Source organism: Mus musculus, chromosome 9 (genome assembly GCF_000001635.26).
Source record: "Mus musculus strain C57BL/6J chromosome 9, GRCm38.p6 C57BL/6J".
Taxonomy (NCBI): domain Eukaryota; kingdom Metazoa; phylum Chordata; class Mammalia; order Rodentia; family Muridae; genus Mus; species Mus musculus.
This window is the reverse complement of record NC_000075.6, coordinates 83,906,566-83,931,888: the sequence shown is the minus strand read 5'-3', so window position 1 is coordinate 83,931,888 and position 25,323 is coordinate 83,906,566. Positions and strand designations below refer to the sequence as shown.

The 25,323-nt window shown below is 41.4% G+C and overlaps 1 protein-coding gene and 1 long non-coding RNA gene across 5 annotated transcripts in view; one reads left to right on the top strand and one right to left on the bottom strand.

Annotated features, from left to right (window-relative positions):
- The window catches only part of Bckdhb (branched chain ketoacid dehydrogenase E1, beta polypeptide), a 199,130-nt gene extending 192,352 nt beyond the window's left edge, over positions 1 to 6,778 (bottom strand). For 2 of the 3 annotated variants that reach the window (XM_006510786.1, XM_006510788.1), the window contains exon 1: positions 6,530 to 6,778. In XM_006510786.1, the coding sequence (XP_006510849.1) occupies positions 6,530 to 6,719 (190 nt within the window). In that variant the 5' untranslated portion in view covers positions 6,720 to 6,778. The remainder of the gene's footprint in view (positions 1 to 6,529) is intronic. The other variant, NM_001305935.1, reaches the window with a different exon arrangement.
- Positions 6,779 to 6,883: 105 nt separating this feature from the next.
- Gm36278 lies at positions 6,884 to 10,068 on the top strand. Of its 2 annotated transcripts, XR_379675.2 has the most exons (4): positions 6,884 to 7,059; positions 8,348 to 8,452; positions 8,556 to 8,694; positions 9,595 to 10,068. It is a non-coding gene; the product is annotated as a predicted gene, 36278 (long non-coding RNA). The 2 variants fall into 2 exon arrangements; XR_379674.2 differs by lacking the exon at positions 8,348 to 8,452.
- The last annotated feature ends 15,255 nt before the right edge of the window (positions 10,069 to 25,323 follow it).

Here is a 25,323-nt window from a genome sequence, read left to right as displayed (position 1 = left end):
AAAAAGAAAAGAAAAATTCCTACCTGTTCTTTGCACAATCAAGTTCCACTACCTGCTAGAAGTAACCCTAAGTATACCCAAAGAAATTACATTTGGTAGATAGATGTGTTTCACTTTGTAGAATTTGGGACACTAAAATTTGTACATTATACCACTGATACATATTCAGGATTTCAGTGGGCTTCTGCTTTGAGTTGTAAAAAGGCTGATTGTGTAATTGTACATGGCTATGATGCAGATACCCTTACAAACTAAGACTGAAAAGCCCTCACATATACTTCCATTAATATGAAATTATTTTTTTACATACTATAGCACAAAACATATTACAGGTACAGCATACAATCCAATAGGTCAAGCAGTTATAGAAAGATCTAATCATACCATAAAGGAGATACTTAATAAACAGAAAGGGGGAATAAGAACTCCCAGAAATAAACTGAATAATGCTTTATTAACTTTAATTTTTTTTGAATGCTAATGAGGCAGTAACTACATCTGCTGATTATAGAACTACTGAATCAGAACAACCTGTATACTTTAAAGATGTTCTGACATCAGAATAGCATTCAGGAAATGTGTTGTATTGGGAAAGAAGTCTTGTCTATATTTCCACATGTGATGAGAGATTATGGATTCCATCAAAATTGACAAAGGTTCCACCTGAGTAAAAGAAACTTCTACATGAAAGACAGGACTCAAGGAAGGAAGAGATGTAGAAAGACAGCAATGCAAATGATACAGAAAGCTAACAATCCCCTCCCCCTCTTTATGGGGCCAGCTCAACAAACTGGCTGAAAAGGGATAGATGTTCATCAGACTGGCAGACTGGAAAGCCTTGATGCCAAAATAAACATTTGATAAAGGACAGATGATCAGAACTACAGTTATGATGGATCTTCGAATCAACGGGTCTTCATAAGAATATTCAGACTGTTAAGTTTACGGGACTGATAACTGTTTGCTGTAACAAAAAGGGGAAGATGTAGAGGAATTTTGATCCAGCAACATGGTTGCTTTGGCAAGAGGTCATATCTAAAGACCTTTAGGTCTATGTGGTCCTGCTAGAATGCAGACATGCTCTGGATTATAATATGATACAACTGGAATACAGTCATGCCCTTAGTGCACACCTTTAGTCCCTGTGATGGTTTGTATATGCTTGGCCCAGGGAATGGCACTATTTGAAGGTGTAGCCTTGTTGGAGCAGGTGTGTCTCTGTGGGCTTGGGCGTGGGCTTTAATAACCTCACCCTAGCTGCCTATTATAGTCTTCTGTATCCCTACTAGAGTAGTTCATTAAGCCTCACTTAAAGGGTTGCACTGCTTTTAAAATCCAAATCCACATTCTGCCCAACTAAAGCATGGTCAGGTTTACCACAGCAGTACCCCAGGCCCTGGTACCAACTTCAAGTCTTAGTATTTTACTGCTGTGAACAGACACCATAACCAAGGCAACTCTTAAAAGGACAGCATTTAATTGGGGCTGGCTTACAGGTTCAGAAGTTCAGTCCATTATCAAGGTGGGAACATGGCAGCATCCAGGCAGGCATGGTGCAGGAGGAGTTGAATGTTCTACTGAGGGCTGCTAGCAGAATACTAGCTTCCAAGCAGCTAGGATTAAAGCCCAAACCCACAGTGACACACCTACTCCAACAAGGCCACACCTCCTAACAGTGCCACTCCCTGGGCCAAGCATATACAAACCATCACAGTCCCTAAGAACGAAGGCACAGTTAGTTTGTATATGCTTGGAAGCAGCCATGTTTGAAAGGGACATCTAATTGAGAGGTAGACGAGGTGACGAATCAGAGAAAGATTTTATAAAATGAGTAGGAGTTATGATATGCCCAATTCTCACAGGAACAGCACAGGAATGAGATGACTTAAGAGCAACACAGGGAGAGACAACAGGTAGACACAGGTGGTAAAGGTGGTATGTGTGTCCATGTGAGTTTTATACTAAGACAGTTTTACAGAGACAGACTGCAAAGAAAACTAGCTAGACACAGATCAAGACAGAATGAGCCAGAGAATGAAAAGGAGCCAGAAGACTAGAATATACTGCCAAAGTTAGTATGTGGCCAGCATACTTTAGTGAGAAACAAAGAGATGCAAGACTGAATTAGTAATCTTGGAAGATTAGATTGTAAGAAGGCTAGAAGCTTCCAGGCCTAGACCTAGGGATAGTTAGAACAGAGAAAGATATGCTCTGGGTTCAGCCCCGGCTGTGTATTCACACAGCTTGGGTAAAGCTCTCATCTCATCCCATCATCTGAGGAGATAAAAGCAACATTTACTGATATTTAATGTCTTTGTGTCTCAGTATCTTCATTCTTAAAGTGTGGATGATAACATGACCTCCTCACAGCCCTGTCTCATAGGGTCATGTTTTGGGGTTATGCCAAATCCAAAGGGTCAAAGAAAGAATTATCTAGCCTCAAGGGTTCCCAACTTTGCCATCAAGTTGTCTCAATAGCAGACTAACATTCAGACAGCCTGCCTCACAGTACTACATCCATCAATACTTCAAATCACGGTAAAATTTAAGTCTCCATCAGGTGCCCTCCCACTTTCCAAAGATGGAGATCTACCCCAGAATTCCCTACTTGTATCAGTGGTCCTGGCTCCTTCCCCTTACTAGTACCAACTGTCAACCTGACAAGATCTAGAATCACTTAGGAAACAAGCCTCAAAACACACCTGTGAAGGGTCATCAAGAGGAGGTTAGTGGAGGAGGGAAGACCCTCTCCCAATGCCAACAGCATGAATGTATTTGCTGGGTTGGGACTGCATGAAAAGGAAAAAAGGTTGAGCATCAGTATTCATCCCATCCTGCTTCCTGACTGCAGATGTACTGTGACCAGCTTCCTCAAGCTGCTGCCACCACCATGCCTTACCCGACACGATGGACTGTAAGCCAAAATACATCCTCCCTTACATTGACTTTTGTCTGGGTAAAATGAAAAATACCACATCATCCTTTAGTCTCTCTTGCTACAAACGATTACATCATCGTCAGCTCCCTTCCCCAGCACCCACAGGTAAAACAGGGTCAACATGACTCGTATTACTACTACCCTCTGGTACTCACCCAGGCAATGACAATATTCAAAGCTCGTCTCTCAGCTCCTTGCTATACATCTAGCGATACCATCCACTAACAAAAACATTGCAAATCACCTGTCTCCTAGAAATAAACGAAGGTCTCCCAGAGCCCAACAGAATTTGAACCAAAGTCAGTGCACCCATCACACTGTGAGGTGCACCTTAGACATGTGTTACTTTCTCTCCCCAAGTTTTGTACTGAATATTAAAGCCTCCATCTTTCATATGTCTTCCTTTTTCACTCCAAATAAACTCACTTCCCAATGCACAAAGAAACATCATGCTTACTAATCCGAGTTTATTCATGCTATTCCTATCCCATAAAAAAGGGGAGCCCCATCAACAAAAGGTCTTCATTTACCCCTGATCATCACGGGACCTGCCTACCCCACTACTAGAAACATCTCAATCGCAGAGGTTTTCTCTGTTGATACAGCACAGAAAGAGCCTACAAAAGGTCTTTTCCTGCCTGAAAAACAATGCTCCCATGGTCTTTGCAAAGATAAGTCCTTGTTCCAGGCCACTGTGCACCTTAAAAGAAGTTGGCCCCAGTCAGCAACTGAAGCAGGACCTTTTCTGTGTGAAATCAAACAGTATGGATGAACGGAAAGCATCTGTAGCACCCATGAAGCACAGAGAATCCGAACCTTCATTAACGGGCGTAAGATGCAAAGTTTTAACACCTAAACCCATTTGTAAGACTTTAAGAGTCGGACACAATGGGACTGGAAGCTGACTCTGCCCTTCGCCACACTTGGGAAGACCACAAGTCTCTCTGTGCCTCCACTGCCTCATCTGTACAGTGAACACAAACACCATCTAACGCACATGATGGTTGTCAAGCTAAGAGACTTCGTGCCTACACCAGCTGAATAAAAAGCAATTGCTCAACAACATAGAACAGTGTTGACATGAACAGGAGACATGACTAAAGGTGCAATTTTCAAAATATATTAAAAAAAGAAAGAAAGAAAGAAAAAAAGCAAATTCAAGTCACAAAAGAACATGAACCAGTGAGCTAATACATGGGAGAGCTTTCCTCAGCAAGACTGAAAGAGCTGCAAACACAAGTGCAGAAGTTAGCACAAAATCCCAAGGCTGTGTGCCTGGGCTTTTCAGCATCATTAGCCCCTAGCACACTCTTACACATTCCTCTTACATATTCTTTTTTTTTTTCTTTTTTTCTTTTTTTTTCTTTTTTTGGTTTTTTTGAGACAGGGTTCATCTGTATAGCCCTGGCTGTCCTGGAACTCACTTTGTAGACCAGGCTGGCCTCCTCGAACTCAGAAATCCACCTGCCTCTGCCTCCCGAGTGCTGGGCTTAAAGGTGTGCACCACCCGGCACTCTTACACATTCTTACACACTCTCACACTTACTACACTGAACACTCTTATACACACTGGGGGTAAACTGGGGATTCAAAGTGGGCATTTAAAAACTCCATTAAACCATTCATGTCTTTGAGTGAGAACTCTAATCTCTAGGGCTCTATCATTGGGGGCAGGAGAGCCACATGCATGAAATGTGTGTGATTTTTCTAATACTGTGAAACTATGACAAATGCATGGTATTGTCTATTGAAAGTTTCCCTTTACTGCGTTATTACTTCCAAGATGGCAAACACTGTGTCATTCATTCATATATATATATATATATATATATATACATAAATTTTATTCAGCCCTCAGCTCTCCTCTCCTTTTGAAATCGCTATTATCATTAATCCCTTAATTACAGAGATGTGAGGCTTGCAGAAGTGAGGACTTCAAAGTCTCAGGGGAACCGGGCGTGGTGGCGCACGCCTTTAATCCCAGCACTCGGGAGGCAGAGGCAGGCGGATTTCTGAGTTCGAGGCCAGCCTGGTGAGTTCCAGGACAGCCAGGATTACACAGAGAAACCCTGTCTCTAAAAAAAAAAAAAAAAAAAAAAAAAAAGTCTCAGGGGATGGGGACAAAACCAAACTCAAGACCCTGACTCTCACTACTGAACTCTACAGATCAACAAAACTCTACAGCAGTACAGGAAGTTATTTTTCTAGTTGATGCAAATTGGACTTGTATTAAAACTACAACTGTGGAAAAGACAGAGCTCTGGAAGAATGAACCTCAAAAGGTTTAGCAGCATCCACCATGAGAGGTGCAATCATGTTGTCACTTTTTTCTAAACTCTGCCTTTTATCTGTAAGATGTTTGTACTGTTTCTATAGTAACAACCTAGAGCCATGACATCACTCGGATTTTAGTAATTTCACAACTGTGGAAAGGAGAATTCGGAAGACCTCTGCTCTATTTCTCCATTACCAGGCCAAAGTTTCTTTGCTGTGAAAACAGTACTGAAGGCTGAGAGGGAAAAACGAACTGCTGTTCATCTTTCTAGTCCTACTATTTCACAAAACTGGGAAACCCCGTCATTGAAATTATTTCTAAAGGCCTCTTTATTGCCTTCCGTGGAGTGGCAAGTCTGGAATCCTGCTTACTAGATTCTGACCATTGGCGCTATGTCTCATGAACTTATGTCCTGTGTACTGTTGAATAATCTGCTTCAAGGCTTCCGTTTATCTAACTGCAAAGCAAACATGAAAACATGACCTACCTCACATGAAATTAAATCTTGTCCTATGAACTAAATGAGATGAGGAATGTAAATTTCACCAATAGCAAGCTTTCGGTTAAATATTCCATTATTGTTCACAAGTAAAGATGGGCTTCCAAAAACTGCCAGCCCCAAGTTATTAGACAAAAAAAAAAAAAAAAACAGTGTAGGTTTTCCTTACTTTCTCCTGGTGCTCTGCAGTTAGACCTAGGATGGAGGGCGACTGCATAAAACTTACAGGAGAAACAGTCAGAGTGAGGCAAAGGTGGCAGGACAGGAGCCTGCCCCATTCCCTTCTGTTCGCTCTTCTCCACCATCTCTATGGAATACTGCTTGGCCAGGTGACAGCGGGGCCCAGCAGGAGCTCTGTATGAGGCTGAAATAGAAGTCTGGATTCTTTCCCATCTTTAGGCAGAACCTGTCTCGTGACCTTGAGAAAATCAAATTCTAGTATTTACTCCCTAGGTTTACATTTTCAAATGAAAATTAAAAGGCAAGTGTTTTACAGACAGTTGCCTCAAGTTAGTGACTCAGTCTAGGACAAGCTAACACCTAAGACCTGATATGGGGAAAGCATGGATAGAACTCAGGGGAAGGGGGCGGGGGAGCGCTCTTTGGACAACTCCTCTACACCCTCAGGCCCTAGCAGAAGGCAGAGTGCCCTCTCACCTATCTTGAAGTTCCAGGGGCTGCATCTGAAGGGAAGAATCACCAAGGACGAGTAACAGGAACGCAAACTGACCCGAACCAAGGAGGCTCTAGAGTAGAGTCTAGAGTCTAGGGCAAGGCAAGGATAGAGCCGGGATGCAGCAAGATCCCCAAATCTCACCATACTGCAGGGACTCTGGGTCCGGATGGAAAGTGAAGTGGGCCACCCGCCGCTTCTGGGCCGTGTCCTCGCCCCCGGGTTGCAGGAAGCCTTGCACCAGCGCAGCGCAGCGCAGTCCGCACCGCCGCCGCTCTGCTCCCGCAGCCCGGAGCCACAGCAGCCCACCCGCGCGCGCAGCCACCGCCGCCATCCCCAGTTCTCAGGCACCGCAGCCCACGCTGCCGGCAGGGAGGGAGGAGCTAAGACGCAGGCTTCCTCATTGGGCAGCCTCGAGGGGCGGGTCCGTGAAAGAGACCAATCGGAGACGGAAGTTCGGGGGCGGGGATGGAGACGCTATGACCTGGCGGCCCGCCCAGACGGAAGCCATACCAAGGCCCCTGCAGCCTGAGATGTGGTCCCTGGGTCCCACCCCAAAATCAGCTGCAGGACTTGGGGTGTCACAACGCGACTGCCTGTGTTCTTTCGCAGTGTCATTTTTGCGGTGCATTTTTCAGTAGCGTTTTCGTTTTAGGCTGTGTTTCTCATAGTCTGTAAGTGCAATATGGTCATTGCAAAGACAGGCGTTGGTTTCGAGTTTCCGAAAAAATCTAGAATTCGGGAAAGGCCTTCACTCTTATTTTGAAATAGTAAATATATTTAAATCTTTAAAATTGATTTTGCTTATCCTGATTTAGATCATATCAAAAAATAGTAAGTAGAGATTTCGGCCTTCAAATCCACTAGGAATTTAAAGTCGAGGTGCAGCAAAAATCACCTAATGGTCTTACTCTGTGTAACTTAGAAATATGCAAGTTGCCGGGCGGTGGTGGTGCACGCCTTTAATCCCAGCACTTGGGAGGCAGAGGCAGGCTGGTCTACAGAGTGAGTTCCAGGACAGCCAGGGCTACACAGAGAAACCCTGTCTCAAAAAACCAAAAAAAAAAAAAAAAGCAAGTTGAATGACTGATTTAAAGTCAAAATAATCAACTTTATAAATTTTATCTTAAAATATTTAAGTGTTTTATATATATCATATATATCACATACATATCAAATATGATATCGCATATATATCATATATATGATATGTGTGTGTGTATTTATTTATCTTCCTTAGCCATGAGTTGGAAGATAGCCATCAAAATAGAATACAACAGAGGCAAGAAAGTATGTCTAGATCTCGAGGAAGGATTCCAGAATGGAGAAAGTATTATGACAGACTGAGAGAACAGAGAGGAAGGAGCCAGGAAGAAACATTCCTCCTGTAGTATTTGTGACCTCTTAACAGATGTTAGGTTTAGCTAAGAAGCACGGGGTAAGAGTAGAAATGGAATTCTACGTATTCAGAAATGCACACAAAGGAGACAGCTTAGACAGTGGCATTCAAATGTGGTAAGAGACTTAGAACAGCATGAAGAGAAACAAGCTCTTGAAGGTCAAAATGCTTCCAGAGGTAAGGCTGACCTGCACCCAGAGGATTAGAGGTTGCCAAAGCAGAGCACAGAGAACCATAGTCTTCCACAACAGGTGAGGTGGGTGCAAAGGCTCATTGTCGTGAAAGAATGAAGTGTCTTCCAGGGCAAGGAAAGAAATGTCTTGTTCCTATGCTGAGAGCCTCTGCCTGCCCCCATCCCCAGCTGCATTGAACTTCGTTTGGGAAACTCTCTTTTCAGGGAGTCAGGCTATCTTTAAATGCCTCTGGGAAGTGCAAAAATTGGAAGTTTTCAGTAATTTGATAATCCCAAAAAAAGATGAAACTGACTACATTTGGAATTTCTGATGGCTGGGTTCCTCATGACACCTTAATATGCTGCAAATGGGCTATCTTCTTTGTTTGAGCCATTTCCACTTGGGTTTCTGACTAATCCCTGGGGACACGGAGAGCCTGTGAAGATGGAGCCAATGGACATCACAGTTGCTCTTCTTTCTTCAGAATGATTCTTGGTTCGTTTTCTCTCACAGAACTTCACTTCAGTCTACTTCTGCTGAGATTCGTCCCTCTTTTGATTCAGTGACTATATGTAAAAAAGTAACACTTTCTTTGCAGATGGATCCAGAGGAATATCACTACCTTCAAGCTAGCGTGCCATACAGAAGAGTAAAATGTTGCTCCGGGGTGGCTAGGAAGTATGCAAATGTGGCCTTCAGAACGAAGAAACTTGGAGACATTTGGCAGTTAATAATGGGTTTGTAACAGGATTTATTGTTTTATACATATGCACTCTTTAAACTCAAGGTTTTAAAAAGACAAGTTAGTCAATGAAAACTGAGTTGAAAGGACTAGGGTATGGCTGAGAGGGTAAAGGAGCTTGCTGCTAATCCTGATAACGTGGGTTTAATACCTAAAGATGACATGTTAGACAAGAAATAACTCCTGAAAGTTGCCCTATGACCTCCACAAGATGTCATCGTACGTATACACACACACACACACACACACACACACACACACACCACACACACACAAAGTGTAAGAAAAAGAAAACTTTGATGGGCAGAGAATTGCTTGTCCTGGTTAGACTTTTTTGTAAATTTGACACAAGCAAGCAGGGTTATGTGGGAAGAGAGGACTTCAACTGAGAAAATGTTTCTGTTAAATTAGATTATACACTAGTCTGTGGGTTATTTTCTTGATTAATGATCGGTGTGACTGGGCACAAAACAGTGTGGGCTGTGCTACCCTTGGGCAAGTGATCCTGCTCGGTATAAGAAGGCAGGCTAAGAAAGCCAGGAGGAGCAAGCCAGTAAGTAGCATTCCTCCATGGCTTCTGCTTCAGTTCCTGTCTTGAGTCCTCATCCTGGTTTCCCTGGATGATGGGATACAAGCTATACACTAAAGTAAAGCCTTTTTTCCACAAGATGCCTTTGGTGATGGTATTTTGTTACAGCAATAGAAACCAAACTAAGACAGAGATATGGCTCATTAAAAAAGCAAAGTAGCAAAGTCACATTGAAAGACAGTTTGGTAGTTTCTTACAAAATTACATTGCTCTTACAACATAATCTATGAGTCATACCTCTTGATATCTTCTCAAGTAACTTAGAAACTCAAGCCAACATTGTGGCTCTTTATTTTTCTTTTGTAGACAGGAACTTCTGTTGACCAGCCTGACCTGGAATTCAGCAAGTAGCCAAAGATAACATTGAACTCAAGTTCTCCCAGCCTCTGCCTACGAAGTACTGGGGTTATAGACATGGGCACTATGTCAGGCTTTGCACAAAATATTGTCTCAGCATTGTTCATGCTTGCCAAGCTCAGAAGCAAACAAACTGAACATCAGTCGGTGAGTACATACGTAAACTGGCTCCTTTGGGCAATGGAATACATCTCAGCAGCAAAAGCAAGTTAAGACAAAAACATAAGACAAGCTGTGGTGGCTACTTTATTTGTCAACTTAGCTATATCTGGGATTAATGAAAAACCAAAAGTGACTGGGCTTACCTTTGAGAGATTTTTGCTTAAGTGAGTTTGAGGACAACCTGGTCAACAGAGCAAGTTCCCAGAACAACCAAGGACACACAGAAAAACCCTGCCTCAGGGAAAAAAGAAAAAGCAAAGCAAACAAACAAGTAAAACCTCACTGAAAATGGAAAGAAATTATCCCATGCCTCCTATCAGATCACTACTGATTAAGGCTGGTCTTCAATAGCAACAAAAACAACAAAAAGCCCACATACGCCTGGGAGCTGAACAACCTCTACTCAGTGACAACTTGGTCAAGGAAGAAATAAGGAAAGAAATTAAAAACTATTTAGAATTTAATGAAAATGAAGGTACAACCTACCCAAACTTATGGGACACAATGAAAGCAGTGCTAAGAGGAAAACTCATAGCTCTAAGTGCCTCCAAAAAGATACTGGAGAGAGCTTACACTAGCAGCTTGACAGCGCACCTGAAAGCTCTAGAACAAAAGGAAGCAAATACACCCAAGAGGAGTAGATGGCAGGAACCTAAACTCCTGTACTCTGAAAGAGCAGCAAGCACTTGTAACCACTGAGCCATCTCTCCCGCCAGCTGTAACATACATGGGTGTTAGACTTTTAGACACTGTGCACACTATGTAGATGAGGCTGGTCTCAGAGTCCAAAGTGGTAAAATAGCAAGTGAGCACTGCCACACCCAGCTAGAAATAAGCTATTGGTGGGAGCCACATTTGGATAGATCCTAAAGGACTTAAATGGAGTAGAAAAAGTTAGGAAGGAAGGAAGGAAGGAAGGAAGGAAGGAAGGAAGGAAGGAAGGAAGGAAGGAAGGAAGGAAGATGCCAGTCACAACAGGTTACATTTGTATCACTCCCTTTGTCTTTCTTAAAATGAAACCACAGAAATAAATAGATCAGTGCTGTCATTCACACCCCCTCCCCACCCCTTAACAGTGTTATCCCTGCAACCACAACTGGCAGATCCAGAGACAGGAAACCAAAACAACCAGGCATGGAGACCTCAGGCAGCAAGAGAGCACATGGAGAGTCAGATTTAATGAGACAGCTTATCTAATTGGGGGGAGGGGAGGAAACAAAGGCTATTAAAACCTTTGGGAGGGTGAGCAGAGGGTGTGTGTGTGGGGGGGGGGGGTATTGAATAAATCATTGGCTGGGGTGAGGTCACTGCAGATGCCTCATTTGCATGAGGAAGAATTCCAGGTGCTGCTGGACATGACCTTGTAAGAGAAGAGGAAGTTTATCCTGGCTGCTACTACAGGACTTCTCTGGTGTATGCAAAGGTGAAGGACACAGGCCTGGGGCAGGGGAGTAGTTCCACTCCCTCCTACCACTCTTTCTGGAGACTAGACGTCCAGAGTTGGACACAAAATGACCCCACTCCTGCTCCATGGATCCCTGACCGCACATAGTGCCACCAGGCTAAGCAAAGAATGGGTGCTGGCAAAGGGGGCATAAGGGATCTTGTGATCAAATATCTAAATCTCTCTTGTATAATGGAGCACAGTTTCAGGACCCGGTGTATCCTAGGACACCGATCTTCTACTGAGCTGCTCCCCACCCAACCCTGAATGTACTGTTTATGTCCATGTATGTGTGAGTGCAGAGGTGCACGTATGTTGTATGTAGGGGTAGAGGTCAGAGGACAATCTCACATGTTGTTTTTCAGGTGCTGTGCTAGTTTGAATAGAAAAGCTCCCCATAGGCTCATAGATTTGAATGCATGGTCATTAAGGACTGGCACTATTATGAGGTGTGCTTTTGTTGGGATGGATGTGACCTTGTTAGGGAAACTGTGACACTGGAGGTGGGTTTTGAGGTTTCAAATGCTCAAGCCAGGATCAGTCTCTCTCTTCCTGTAGATTCAGATGTAGAGCTCTCAAGCTCTTTCTCCAGCACCATGTCTGCCTGCACGCTGTCATAGTTCCTGCCATGCTGATAGCAGACCAAACCTCTGAAACTGTAAGTCAGCCCCAATTAAAAGCTTTCTTTTATAGAGTTAAAACAAAAAAGGCATTCCAGTTGTCCTTAAACACTTAAAATATTCAATATCATTAACCATCATGGAAGTTCAAAACATGACCAAAATGGGATGCCATTTAATATCACTTAAGAAATCTAAATTTAAAATGAACCCTAGTGGAGCTTGGTAAGGGAACAGTGTATCAGCCACCCAGAAATGTTAAAATAATTATACAAGCCATCAGTTCCACCTCTAAATATTATATGACCAAGAGAAATAAAAAGCACATTCACAATCTGCAAAGATTTTCATAGCAACACTATTTGTAAGGGCAAAGAATGGGAGCCATCTGACAGTCCATCAAATCAAGCATGGGTACATGAAATGTGGTGTAATCAGAAATAGAATATTAATAACATGGCAATAAAAAGAAGCATGGATGAATCCTGAAAGCATGCCAAGAGAAATAAGGCAGAGATAAAAATTGTAAACCATTCCATTTACGTATGAAACATTACATAATGCAGACAAATGGTTTACAGGGGTGGGGAAAAGGAAGGGCTGTAAATGAGCGTGGAATTTCTTTGTGGTGATGGGAGTTGTCTTGGTAACTTTTTTATTGCTATGAAGAGACACCATAATTATGCAACTTATAGAAGAAAGCGTTTATTGGGGGTCTGCTTGTGGTTTTAGAGTATTAGCCCATAACTATCATAGCCAGGAGCTTGGCAGACATGGCACTAGAACAGTAACTAAAAGCTCACATCTTTATCTGCAAACACAAAGCAGAGAGGGACAGGAGAAGAAAAGAGAGAGTTAACTAAGAAAGGCATAAACTTTTGAAACCTCAAAGCTAACCCCCCAGTGACACACCTCCTCCAACAGGGTCATACCTCCTAATCCTTCCCAAACAGATCCACCAACTGAGCACCAAGCATTCAAATATGTGAGCTGATAGGAGACATTCTTATTCACACCACCACAGAAACGTTCTAAGATCAAATAATGGTGATGGTTGTAAAACCTTGAGAATACACTAAAAAACAATGCAAGGATCTGCGACATCTGTATGGATTAAACTCAGTTTCTCTCCAACAAAGCCCATAAGAAAATATAATGCATGAACACAGCAATACTAACAGCCAGGCCTTTGAGAGGAAATCAGGTCATGTCAGAGCCATCATGATAAGATTGATGTCACTGTAGAAAGAAAACACTTACTCAGACGAATGGATTAGTTACTGGGGGGGGGGGGGGGGATGTTATATGAGGAGTCAGTGTCCTTGGTTTTCTTTTGCTTCATCTCTTACCAGGCAAATTCTTTCCTTCTCACTTGTCCTGTGATTCTCCCACTGTGATGGGAGCAACATGAGCCCTTTACAAGAAGCTAAGTAGATGCTAGTACAGGGCTCTTGGACCCACAGAACAAGAGGAGAGGAGCTCCTCTCTTACCTCCAAGTCTTGGAGGTAGTAAAGTGCCATGTTGAGATTTTTGTTATTGTTTAAGACTAAGCTACCCTGATAATGAGGAACAAATATAAGTCTGGGAGACTAGGAACAACCTTCCACGTTCCCAGAGTGGATTAAAGCCATGCAAGGCAGCTGTGGGAAGGTAGGGGGACAGTTGCTGACATGCCAGAGAGTGTGAGGGTTAAGGAGACCTGGGAGTTGGTTGGAATAATGCAGGCTCTGAGGGCAGTAACACCAACCACATTGGCTAGCAGCCAGACTCATCCCTTAAAAATCCTTAGGAGTCTTGAGTTCGGCATGGCTCACATTTGTAATCCTGGCATTAGGAGGTTGAGACAAGAGAATTACCTTAAGTGGAGGCCAACCTAGGCTACGTGTGAGACACACACACACACACAAAAAAAAAAAAACAAAAAAACAAAAAAACAAAACGAGCATGGAACCTGAGAATCCTGAGCCCCTGGTCAGCGGTAAATCAGTTTCTGGAGCCGCTTACCTATCTGCTGACTGGCCTGACAAACATGGAGAGAGGTCCTCCTACAGAGCTCAGTGCTGCGTTTGCACACTCCACTCCTAGTGCACTCATCAGACAACGCCCTCAGGGAGATCATCTGGCACCTCAGTGGGTAAGTATGAATGGGAGGCATAAAAGACCGACCAGTGCACAGACTGCAGGTGTGAGTGTGCTCAGCATATAATCCTGGCACACAAGGATAGATGGTTCTATGGAGAAGAGCACTCTTGGGGACACCTGACCCTGGACTAACCTTGCAGGCTCTAATCTTAATGACTCAGAAAGAAGCCTCTCCAACATTCCTTTGTTTTCTTTTACGTTTCTCCCATTATCCTTTGACAATGCTTTATTCTTAAAGACATTTGTCATTTTACTTGTTATTCTTCTTGCATTTCTCTAACTCTGCTCCTCCATCATTTCTTTATTTGGCATCCAGATGGTTTTGCATCTGCTGCACGTTTTCCTTTTCCACAACACCATCTCTAATTCTCGGCTTACTTCCGGTTGCTTCCATTCTCCGTTCTTTTCCCCCATCCCTGCTTCCTTCTCATTTTTCATTCACTTGCTAAATAAATTTTACTAGGTTTACTAGTTTTGTTTGCGGGGGGGGGGGGGGGGAGGAGATTGTTTTGCTGCTGTTTTGTTTTGTTGTTGTTGTTGTCCTAGTTGGGTTTTTTTTTTTTCCTTTTGTTTGTTCTTGTTTTGAGGAAAGGTTTCTCTGTGTACCCATGGCTGTCCTAGAGCTCACTCTGTAGACTCCCTAGCTAGTTTTATTTTTATCTTAAGCAATTTTTATAATGAAAGCACACTTACCTTTGCCATTTTCTGTCCTGGGCATCACTGGCCATGTGTTAACTGGCTTGAGTCGATTTTAAGTCTGCTTCTACATTGAGTTTACTGGGGTATTTTCCTGCCACAGTAGATTGTTTTCTCCTCTCGGTGTTCCTGGGCTCTCAAGAGGAGATGAGTTACTAAGAAGATCCTAAATCAAACCTTCAGAGACCATCAATGTCAATACAAGAAAATGAAAAACAGCAAGGCAGCATGAGGTCCAAAGAGGTCATGACCTCTCCATTCTTGAATCCAAGGATGCTAAGATTATTGAGCCCTAAGAATTTAATATCTGCGTCTAAACGAATCACTGATTTCAAGGGTGAAACTATCAGCAGGGTGATGTGAAAGAAAGACATCAAGGGAAGAAGAGAAATCAGTAACGGGGCTAAGAAATTCAGCAAGAGGGTCGGATGGAAGGACAGCAATGTTGGAAATAAAAAACTTGGTCAACTAATAAAAGCAATGGAAAGCACCACCAGTAGACTAGAAAAAGCAGCAGTAGGAAGCCAAGGATGAAAGGCAAGTCTGAAGAAACTCGACATCCAAACATCAAGGCAAAAAAAATTAAACCAGTATGGCCACACAGTCTAAGCACTCTAGGGTATGACCAAACAATCAAACCTAAGAATCCACAGGATAGAAAAAAACAGAGCAGAAATAAACACTAAAGACACAGAAAATGTATTCAATGAAATTATAGCAGAAAATTCCCAAAACTCTAGGGAAAGAAACAGACATGCAAACACAAGAAATATTTGTTATCCTAGAGAGACATGGCCAGAGAGAAATGTCTCCATGACACATCACAGTCAAGATGCTGAAACCACAAAATAACTAGGTTAGCTTAAACAGAAAGATACCAACTCACTCCACGGGCAGCAAAGCAGCGCTCTGCTCTGATCAGCATTCCTAAAAGTCATGAAAGCATGGGATGATATGTTTCAGGCCCTGAAACTGAACAACTGCCAACCAAGATCCAGCACTGTCAACTTTAACAGAATAAACAGGAAAAGTCAAATTCTCACACAGTATAAATTGTGTCTTACTGAGTGTTCTATGTTGAGAAGGAATAAGTTATCCATCAATAAACAACATCCAAACAAATCCTGGTACTACGGCATGCACCATACCTACAACTCCAGCTGTTTCAGAGGCCAAAGCCAGATTTAGAGGGACACAAGTTTAAAGCCAGCCTGAGATACACAGTGGGTCCCCAAAGGTTAAATAAATAAAGTAGAGGATAGATGATCAATATCAGAGAAGCCTGTTAGGAGAATTTATGTAAGTCCTGCTAAGATTTGCAGCTGCTGTTTGCCTTTTATTTTGGTCCATATCATTTTAGTAAGCTGAGCCTTCTCTTCAGTATGTGCACTGAGAGTCCTGTTCGTGCCAGGTACTTTGTTTTTGCCAACATAATTTTAAGGCAACCCATGCATCTGAGCCACCTATCCCACCCCATATATATGAGTTCAGCTTCCCACACATAGCAGAAGTACATACATCCTACAGGGCTTCAGAATGGGTGGTGGTCAGCCTTCCAGGCACCCGACTCATCCTGCTAAGACAGAAACCATAGTGCATTCACTGCAGAGCAGAAGCAGCATCCTTGAAAGTGGCATTTTCTGTAGTTGGTGCTTATCCTGTCAAGAATATTTTGGAGGTAAGGTCAGGGTGGAGGGAGTGGTGGCTCATATCCAAATAGTTTCTGCCTACGTATATACAATCATTGTCTCAGAGCAGTAATTCTCAGCCCATGGGTTGAAGCCATTGTCTAAGGGGTTAGCTAAGACTATCAGAAAAAGCCAGGTATTACATTACAATTCTTAAAAATCAGTTACAGAGTAGCAATGAAAATAATTTTATAGTTGAAGTCATCACAACATGAGGAACTGAACTAAAGAGCCACAGCATTGGGAAGATCGAAAGTTTATTTTATTAAGCACAAACTATACATTAAATTAGTATTCTACATCATTAAATTAGCAATGATACAGTGACTAGAATATGTGATGCAGCCATTAAGAATGATATTGTACAAATAATTTCAAGTTACATTCTATGTGTAATAAATTTCCAGAAAAAGCATCCAGTTTCTCTGAAATACATTGGATCTGACAGAGGATTAACATTACATTGATTATGTAGAAACAGGTTCTGAGAATTTAATGCTATCAGACATCTTGCATTCATATATAGATATTTTGCCTTATATCATTAAGAATAATTACGTTTTACTCATTATATCCACTTGAATTTCCTATACCAGTAAACACATTAAATTCACATTTACTTACATAAAACATATCGCAAGATAGGGAAAAAAAAACCAACCAAACAAAACAAAACCATTTTCCATGTTGTCTACCTGTGACAAATTTTAAGACTCTCTCAATCAAAGCTATTAACATGTCTGGTATATTTCAATCTTCTTATATTTGTTGAGGTCCGATTTGTGACCAATTATACGATCAACTTTGGAGAAGGTACCATGAGATGCTGAGAAGAAGGTACACTCTTTGATTTAGGATGAAATGTTCTATAGATATCTTTTAAATCCATTTGGTCCAAAACTTCTGTTAGTTTCACTGTGTCTCTGTTTAGTTGGTGTTTCCATGATCTGTTCATTGATGAGAGTGGGTGTTGAAGTCCCCTACAGTTATTGTGTGGGGTGCAATATGTGCTTTTAGCTTTAGTAAAGTTTCTTGTATGAATGTGTGTGCCCTTGCATTTGGAGCATAGATGTTCAGAATTGAGAGTTCTTCTTGGTAGATTTTTTTTCCTTTGATGAGTATGAAATGTCCTTATCTTTTTTGATGACTTTTGGTTAAAAGTTGATTTTATCTGATATTAGAATGGCTACTTCCACTTGTTCCTTGGGACCATTTGCTTGAAAAAAATGTTTTCCAGCCTTTTACTCTGAGGTAGTGTTTGTCTTTGACACTGAGGTGCGTTTCTTGTATGCAGGAAAATGCTGGGTCCTTTTTACATATCCAGTCTGTTAGTCTACATCTTTTTACTGGGGAATTGAGTCCATTGATGTTAAGAGATATTAAGGAATTTTGATTGTTGCTCCCTGATATTATTGATGTTATTTTTATGTTTGTGTGTGTATCTTCTACTGGGTTTGTTGAAAGAAAATTACTTTCTTACTTTTTCTAAGGTGTAGCTTCTCTCCTTGTGTTGGCGTTTTCCATCAATTATCCTTTGTAGGGCTACATTTGAGGAAAGATATTGTGTAAATTTGGTTTTGTCATAGAATATCTTGGCTTCTCCATCTATGGTAATTAAGAGTTTTACTGGGTATAGTAATCTGGGTTGGCATTTGTGTTCTCTTAGGGTCTGTATGACATCTGCCCAGGATCTCCTAGCTTTTATAGTCTCTTATGAGAAGTCTGGTGTAATTCTGATAGGACTCCCTTTATATGTTACTTGACCTTTTTCCCTTACTGCTTTTAATATTCTTTCTTTGTTTAGTGCATTTGGTGTTTTGACTATTATGTTATGGGAAGAATTTCTGTTCTGGTCCAGTCTATTTGGAGTTCTGTAGGCTTCTTGTGTGTTCATGGGCATCTCTTTCTTTAGGTTAAAAAGGTTTTCTTCTATAATTTTGTTGAAGATATTTACTGGCCCTTTAAGTTGGGACTTTTCACTCTCTTCTATACCTATTATCCTTAGGTTTGGTCTTCTCATTGTGTCCTAGATTTCCTGGATGTGTTGGGTTAGAAGCTGTTTGCATCTTGCATTTTCTTTTACTATTGTGTCAATGTTTTCTATGGTATCTTCAGCACCTGAGATTCTCTCTTCTATCTTTTGTATTCTGTTAGTGATGCTTTCATCTATGATTCCTGGTCTCTTTCCTAGGTTTTCTATCTCCACGGTTGTCTCCCTTTGTGATTTCTTTATTGTTTCTATTTCCATTTTTAGATCCTGGATGGTTTTGTTCCTTTCCTTTACCTGTTTGGTTGTGTTTTCCTGTAATTCTTTAAGGGATTTTTGTGTTTCCTCTTTAAGGACTTCTACCTGTTTACCTCTGTTCTCCTGTATTTCTTTAAGGGAGTTATTTATGTCTTTTTTTTTTTTTTTTTTTTTTTTGGATTTTCAAGGCAGGGTTTCTCTGTGTAGCCCTGGCTGTCCTGGAACTCACTCTGTAGACCAGGCTGGCCTCGAACTCAGAAATCCACCTGCCTCTGCCTCCCAAGTGCTGGGATTAAAGGCGTGCACCACCATGCCCAGCTATTTATGTCTTTCTTAAATTCCTCTATCATCATCATGAGATGTGATTTTAAATCAGAGTCTTGCTTTTGTGGTGTGTTGGGGTAACCAGGGTTCACTGTGGTGGGTTCTGATGATGACAAGTAGTCTTGGTTTCTGTTGCTTATGCTTTTGTGCTTGCCTTTTGACATCTGGCTATCTCTGGTATTAGCTGATCTTGCTGTCTCTGACTGTGACTTGTCCATCCTGTGCTCACAGGTGTGTAGGCACTCCTGGGAGACCAGCTCTCTCCTGGCAGTATTTGTGTATGTAGTTCTGTGATACAGGATCAGCTCTGGGTGTAGACGGAGACCAGAGGACTCCTGTCCCAGGCAGCTCCTCTGTTCCTGTGTCCTGAGGGTTCCGGGTGGGTTCCTCTGAGCAGCAGTGGTGGACCTAACTGCACTCACAGGCCTGTCCACACTCCTGGGAGGCCTACTCCCTCCTGACATTATTTGGTTTTTGTTTGTTTGTTTTGCTTTTTAAAGGTTTAGTTATTGTATGCGAGTACACTGTTGCTATCTTCAGATACACCAGAAGAGAGTATCGTATTTCATTACAGATAGTTATGAGCCACCATGTGGTTGCTGGGAATTGAACTCAGTACCTCTGGAAGACCAGTCAGTGCTCTTAGCTCCTGAGCCATCTCTCCATCCCCAACATGTATAAAATCTTAATTATGAATGACTTTTTTTTTAAATAACTGCCAACCAAGATTATTACATCCAGCAAGGTCACCTTTAAAAATCAATGTCTTACTTTTTCCTTTTTGTACCTCCTGCCATTGACCTCATTGACAAGAACTACAGTTCTTGTGACAGGTGTAGGAAGACCTTGTGGGGGACCAGTGTGGCAAAGGAGGGAAGAGCATGGGGCCAAGTACCAGTGACCCCTGACAACTTTTCCATAGTATGTAAAGACACTCCAAGACGAGAGTGAACGGTGGTTCCTAACCTTTCCTTCACATTAGATGCCACACAATACCCATACCCCATTTGGTATAAGCATTAACAATACAAGAGTTCCATCCTCTCCAGTTTTTTTTTGCTCTTTGCCCCTTTGGTAATTGAACCAAGGCCCTTGTGTATGCTCAACAAGTGTTCTACCACCTCGTTGTATCACCAGACTCTATTTCTCCTATTTTTAAAGAACTTGAGTAGATTGTCTTTCTTCAACCACCTGATATCAGTCATGGCCGTGACATTTAGTTTGCCAATGGATGTGAACATAAGGGAAAGCAGCTACTCCTAGATGAAAATATATAAGAAGTAGGGGGTCAATTCTGTCTCCTTCTGTTGAATCATTAATATCTCAAAGACGAAGGCATCCGTTGGCATGGTCCTGATCTGATGCTTTAAGGCATCTCCCTTGATGGTATAGACCATGAGCGAGCACCCTTCGGATGTGTCGTGGGATTGTGCTTTGTTTGGGGTTTAGTTTACATCCAACATCATTTCTCAGTGCAAGCCCTTTACCTGTTGTTCAACTGGCCTAATCTATGTTGATCGTTGAAGACAGTTCTCAGCGATATGCTTAATGACAGTGAGCTCCCTCTACATGGTACATATGAATGACCACACTTTGCTGTAGAATTAAAAGGTCCAGAGCTATGTTTTGGTTATTCACAATCATTACCTTAAACTTACATTTCAGAATCCTGACACTGATGTTACTGCCAACAAGAAAACACCTTTGGTCTTCAAACATCATCTGAATGATCGAGCAGGCTCTTACTGTGCCCATGAGAAAAGAGGATCAGTGAAACCCATCCTCTAATCTCAGCTTAGGCCGGATAAAGCTTTGTAGTAGATGTTTTTCAGCTTCTAAAACCTGTACTGCTTTCCAAGGTAAATTTGCAAGGTAATCCTTGAGAACTTTGTTCAAATGTTAGATGATCTAGGCCTCCTGCTGAGAGTTGTTACTTCATGGCCCAAAGTAGAGAAGCAAAGCATACTTTTAACAAGCTCCCCCAACCTCTGTCCTTTATATGGTCTACATGTCATACACAACCTATAAATCTTTTAAGCCTTTACATGCACTACAATTAACTCTCCATACAGAAAATAATGAACTTGACCTTCCTGACTCAGACTTTTAACCTTTATTAAGACATTGATTTATTAACAATTTATTTAACATTAATTTATTAACATTAATCTGTTTAACATTAATTTTAACTTTTAATAGCTATTGAAATAATCTCTCACTGAGTTAATGACTTCTGAAAATATGGGGTGAACAACTTAAAGAAACGAAATGAATCATGAAGAAGAGGGACCACCTCCAGAGACCCAGCGGACAGTGCAGGAGATGGTGTTAGAGAATCAATAGAAAAGCCCGTGCCATGAACTAGTACCTAATCGATCTTTGAGTGATTCTACTGAAGATTCGGTTCCTGGGGGAAAACCTGGTTGCTGCACCCTCATTGGGGGAAAATAAGACGTCTTATTAGCAAGTCTATAAAGCAAAAACACTAAGTCATGGAACTGCTTCCCACCTGAGAGGGAACTGGTGGATGGAAACTTAAAGACAGAGTGGCCGTGTAGTCACCCCACTGAGAGGCACCTGTACAACTCACTGTGAAAGTCCTTCCTCTTGACACTTGAACAGGGACCTGCAACCTAGCCGCTAACATGCTATATTTATATCCTTCCATCTAGAGATGGTGGCCTCACAAATTCAAATGGTCTATATCTTCTATTTAAAGATAATTTTGTATTGGATATTTTCTTTATTTACATTTCAAGTGTTATCCCCTTTCCCGGTTTTCCCCGGAAACCCTCATCCCAACCCCCTACCCCCTGCCTCTATGAGAGTGTTCCCCACCCATCCACCCACTCCCATTCCCTGCCCTCACATTCCCCTACACTGGGGCAATTTTAAGTTTCTAATTATGTGTATATCTGTGTCTGTGTGTAAGTGTGTACAGATGAGGGCACAGATGGCCAAGAAGCTGAGAGAGGATAGCAGATCACCTCAAGCTGAAGTAATAAGCAGTTGTGAACCTCCTCATGTATGTAGTGGGAACCAGACTTGGGTCCTGGGGTCCTGTGCAGGAGTAGTACTCATGATGAACAGCCAAGCTGTTCTTCCAGCCCTATACCCTCCATATAGGTGTATATATATATATATATATATATACACATACATACACACACATATATATCATAGAGAGGAGCAGTTAAACACACGTGATTTGCATACATGTCCTAGTTTAGGGCTGACTGTGGTATACAAACTACAGATTCATATATGCCTGAAAGGTAAACAAGCACAGCAGTAAGCTCACAGAAACAAAGAGCATCTGGAAGGAGCTTTGATCCGAGAAAGAAGGTGAAGTGAACAGCCATGTATCTACTGAATGAACTAAAGCCATGCCTTCAAATGTCACAATGGGTTTTTTTTTTTAACTCCCAAAGCTCAGGTAGCTTCATGAGTAAATTCTGACAAAAACTTAGGGAAGAAATGGTACCAATTAGATTTCCAAAAATTCCAAACAGTCCAGCAACGGTGGTCCATACCTGCGATCCCAGGTCTCAAGGTAGGAAAGCAGGCGAGGCATGAGGTGAAAGGCGGTATGGGCTATGTGATGAGTTCAAGGCTTGCCCAGACGTCCTAGCAAGACACTGCTAAAAACTAAGATGTGAAACATACAGTAGCATTTGCTGACTTATTTTATAATGATAGAATTACTGAAATATTAAAATCATGTAACATGTTATAAAAAGAAAAACTAAGAAATTTTCTCATAAGTAAAGATACTTTAAGGAATACAATAAAGCAACATGTAAATATGAATATACAACCTAAAAAGGTCAATCCTGAAAATGTGAGGTTTCTTTACTATTTTAAATTAGTCAAAGTTGTTATTTATATTAACATAATGAAAGATCAAACCATGATAGTTTCAATAGGAGCAGGAAGAGATGAAATGACTCAAGTAGAAATTGTAGAGCTAGATTTATTTTTTTTTAAATCACTAAATGCTATGTATCTATAGCAGACCAACTTTAGATTCAAAGATAAGAAAGTAGAAAAACAAAAACCACAGGATGAGAATTTGTAGCTAGCCGGGGCTATCAAGCAAAACCTTCCTCAAAAAGTAGCAGGAGGAGGGGCTGGAGAGATGGCACCCACATGTGCACATAAACAGGCAAAGACAAAAAAAAATGTATACATAAAACAACAATAAAATAAAGTTAAAAAGAAAAACATACAGCCATATGCTACACATGAAGTTTCAGGAATTGAAACATCAGTGGTCCTATAAGATTATAATGGAGGTGAGAATTTTCTATTGCTTAATGATATCTTGGTCTCTGGAACATTGTAGCATAACAACCTTATTCAAATATTTATGGTGGTGTTGTGTAAACAAACCTACTGTGCTGCCTGCTATAGATAAAACTATTACACATACAATTATACACAGCACAGAATGCTTTATAGTGATAACACACAATTGTACACTTAGAATACAGTAGTCCTTATCATTGTGGACTACCCTCCTGTAAAACTCAGTGTCGTGCCAGCTACACACATCTTCATTGCCCTGAGGCCACACCAAGTTACTGACATACACCATCTAGGTTTTTATTCCACACATGCTGTTCACACAATGTAGGAACCCTCTAGTGATAAAATTCTTCAGATGTATCCCAGCCATTAAATAAGATGAAACTGTATTGTGCAGAGAATAACCTTAAGAAAGGTAGGATGGCTGTATCATTATCAGAAACAGTAAGTTGTATAACTAGATGTTACAATACACAAATAGGGTTGGTTTTTTTTAAGTGGCAGAGGGGTCAACCCATCTGAGAATAGAATAACCATAAACATTCATGCACCTATCAAGAGAAAACATGAGATGCATGGAGCAAATATTTCCAGAAATGAGAAATATATGGATTATTTAGCAGCAACATTAGACATTCTAATACTCTTATCTCAATAACAGAACCCTTAGGCAAAAGATCAGCATGAAAATTGAAGACTTGAAGACAGCTGCACATCACCTCGCTCCTTTACAGAGCTACAAAGCGCTCCTCTCAGTAACAACAGCGTACATACAAGGAACGATCTCTAAGATATATTGTGGGCGAGTACAAAACCAAGCCTTGCCACAGTCAAGATAATGAAAAATATAAAGCATGCATTCTGAACACAATGGAATAACAGTAGAAATTAATAACAGAAAACTCTGGGAAACTTAGGGGTGTGTGAAATGGAGCAGCACGCTCGTAAATAGCCAGTGGCTGAAAAGAAGAAATCGAAATGGAAACTAGAGAATATTTTCAGATGAAGCTAAGTGGCTGCGTGGTGTATTTAAACTTAGGGAGTTCAGACGCAGCAATAGTATCTGGAAGGGGATTTATGACTGAAAATGTCCACTTAGAAGTAAAGAGAATCTCAAAGCAACCTCCCAAATTTCTGCTTTAAAACTAGGGAAAGAAGAGAAAACGAAGATCGAGCGGACAGAAGAAACGAGTAAAGATTACAGCGGAAATTGGTGAAAGAAGATAGAGAAAATTCAATTAAGCCAAAGGGGAACTTCCTTGAAAATATATTTTAGAAAGAAAACTTTCACTAGACATGAGAGATGGGAGGAGTGAGAGAGAGAGAGAGAGAGAGAGAGAGAGAGAGAGAGAGAGAGAGAGAGAGAGGTGGGAAAAGGGGGTAAGTAGGGAGGGAGGAGGGAAGGAAAGAGAGACAGAGGGACATATCAAATTACTAGAATCATAAGTGAAAGAAAGAAAATTATATCAAATACAAGATAACAGGTCTGGCCAGAGGGCTTGGCAGTAAAGGTACTTAGTACACAAGCGTGAAAATCTGAGTCTGATCTCGGCAGTCTACCCACATGGTAGAAAGAAAGGCTTAACTCCACTAAGTTGTCCTATGCCTCCCTGATGCACCCAGGGACAGACACACACACACACACACACACACACACACACACACACACACACACACACACACACATTAATAAATAATACAAGGAAACAGAAGGATCAAAAGCAATCAATTGGTGATAAATGTAGACGCTATCGTCATATATTCCTTTCTTAGTAGTGAAAGACAAATGGCTGTTTTAAGTAAAACGTGTTATAACATTGTGGTGTAGGGGTTCTAAAATGTAGATCTGACAAGTTATAACAGGTAGAGTCTAAATGGAGTTTATACTGTTTAAGGCTCTCCTTGTTTCTGTGAAGCAATGTGACACGAAAGCCGTGTGTGGTAGTGTGTGAGAATGAAGATTGCTATCCCCAGAGCCTTCCAAAGAGGCACAGATACAAAGGCAAGAGAGAAATTAAAATGGAATATTTCACTAGCCCCGGAGGAAA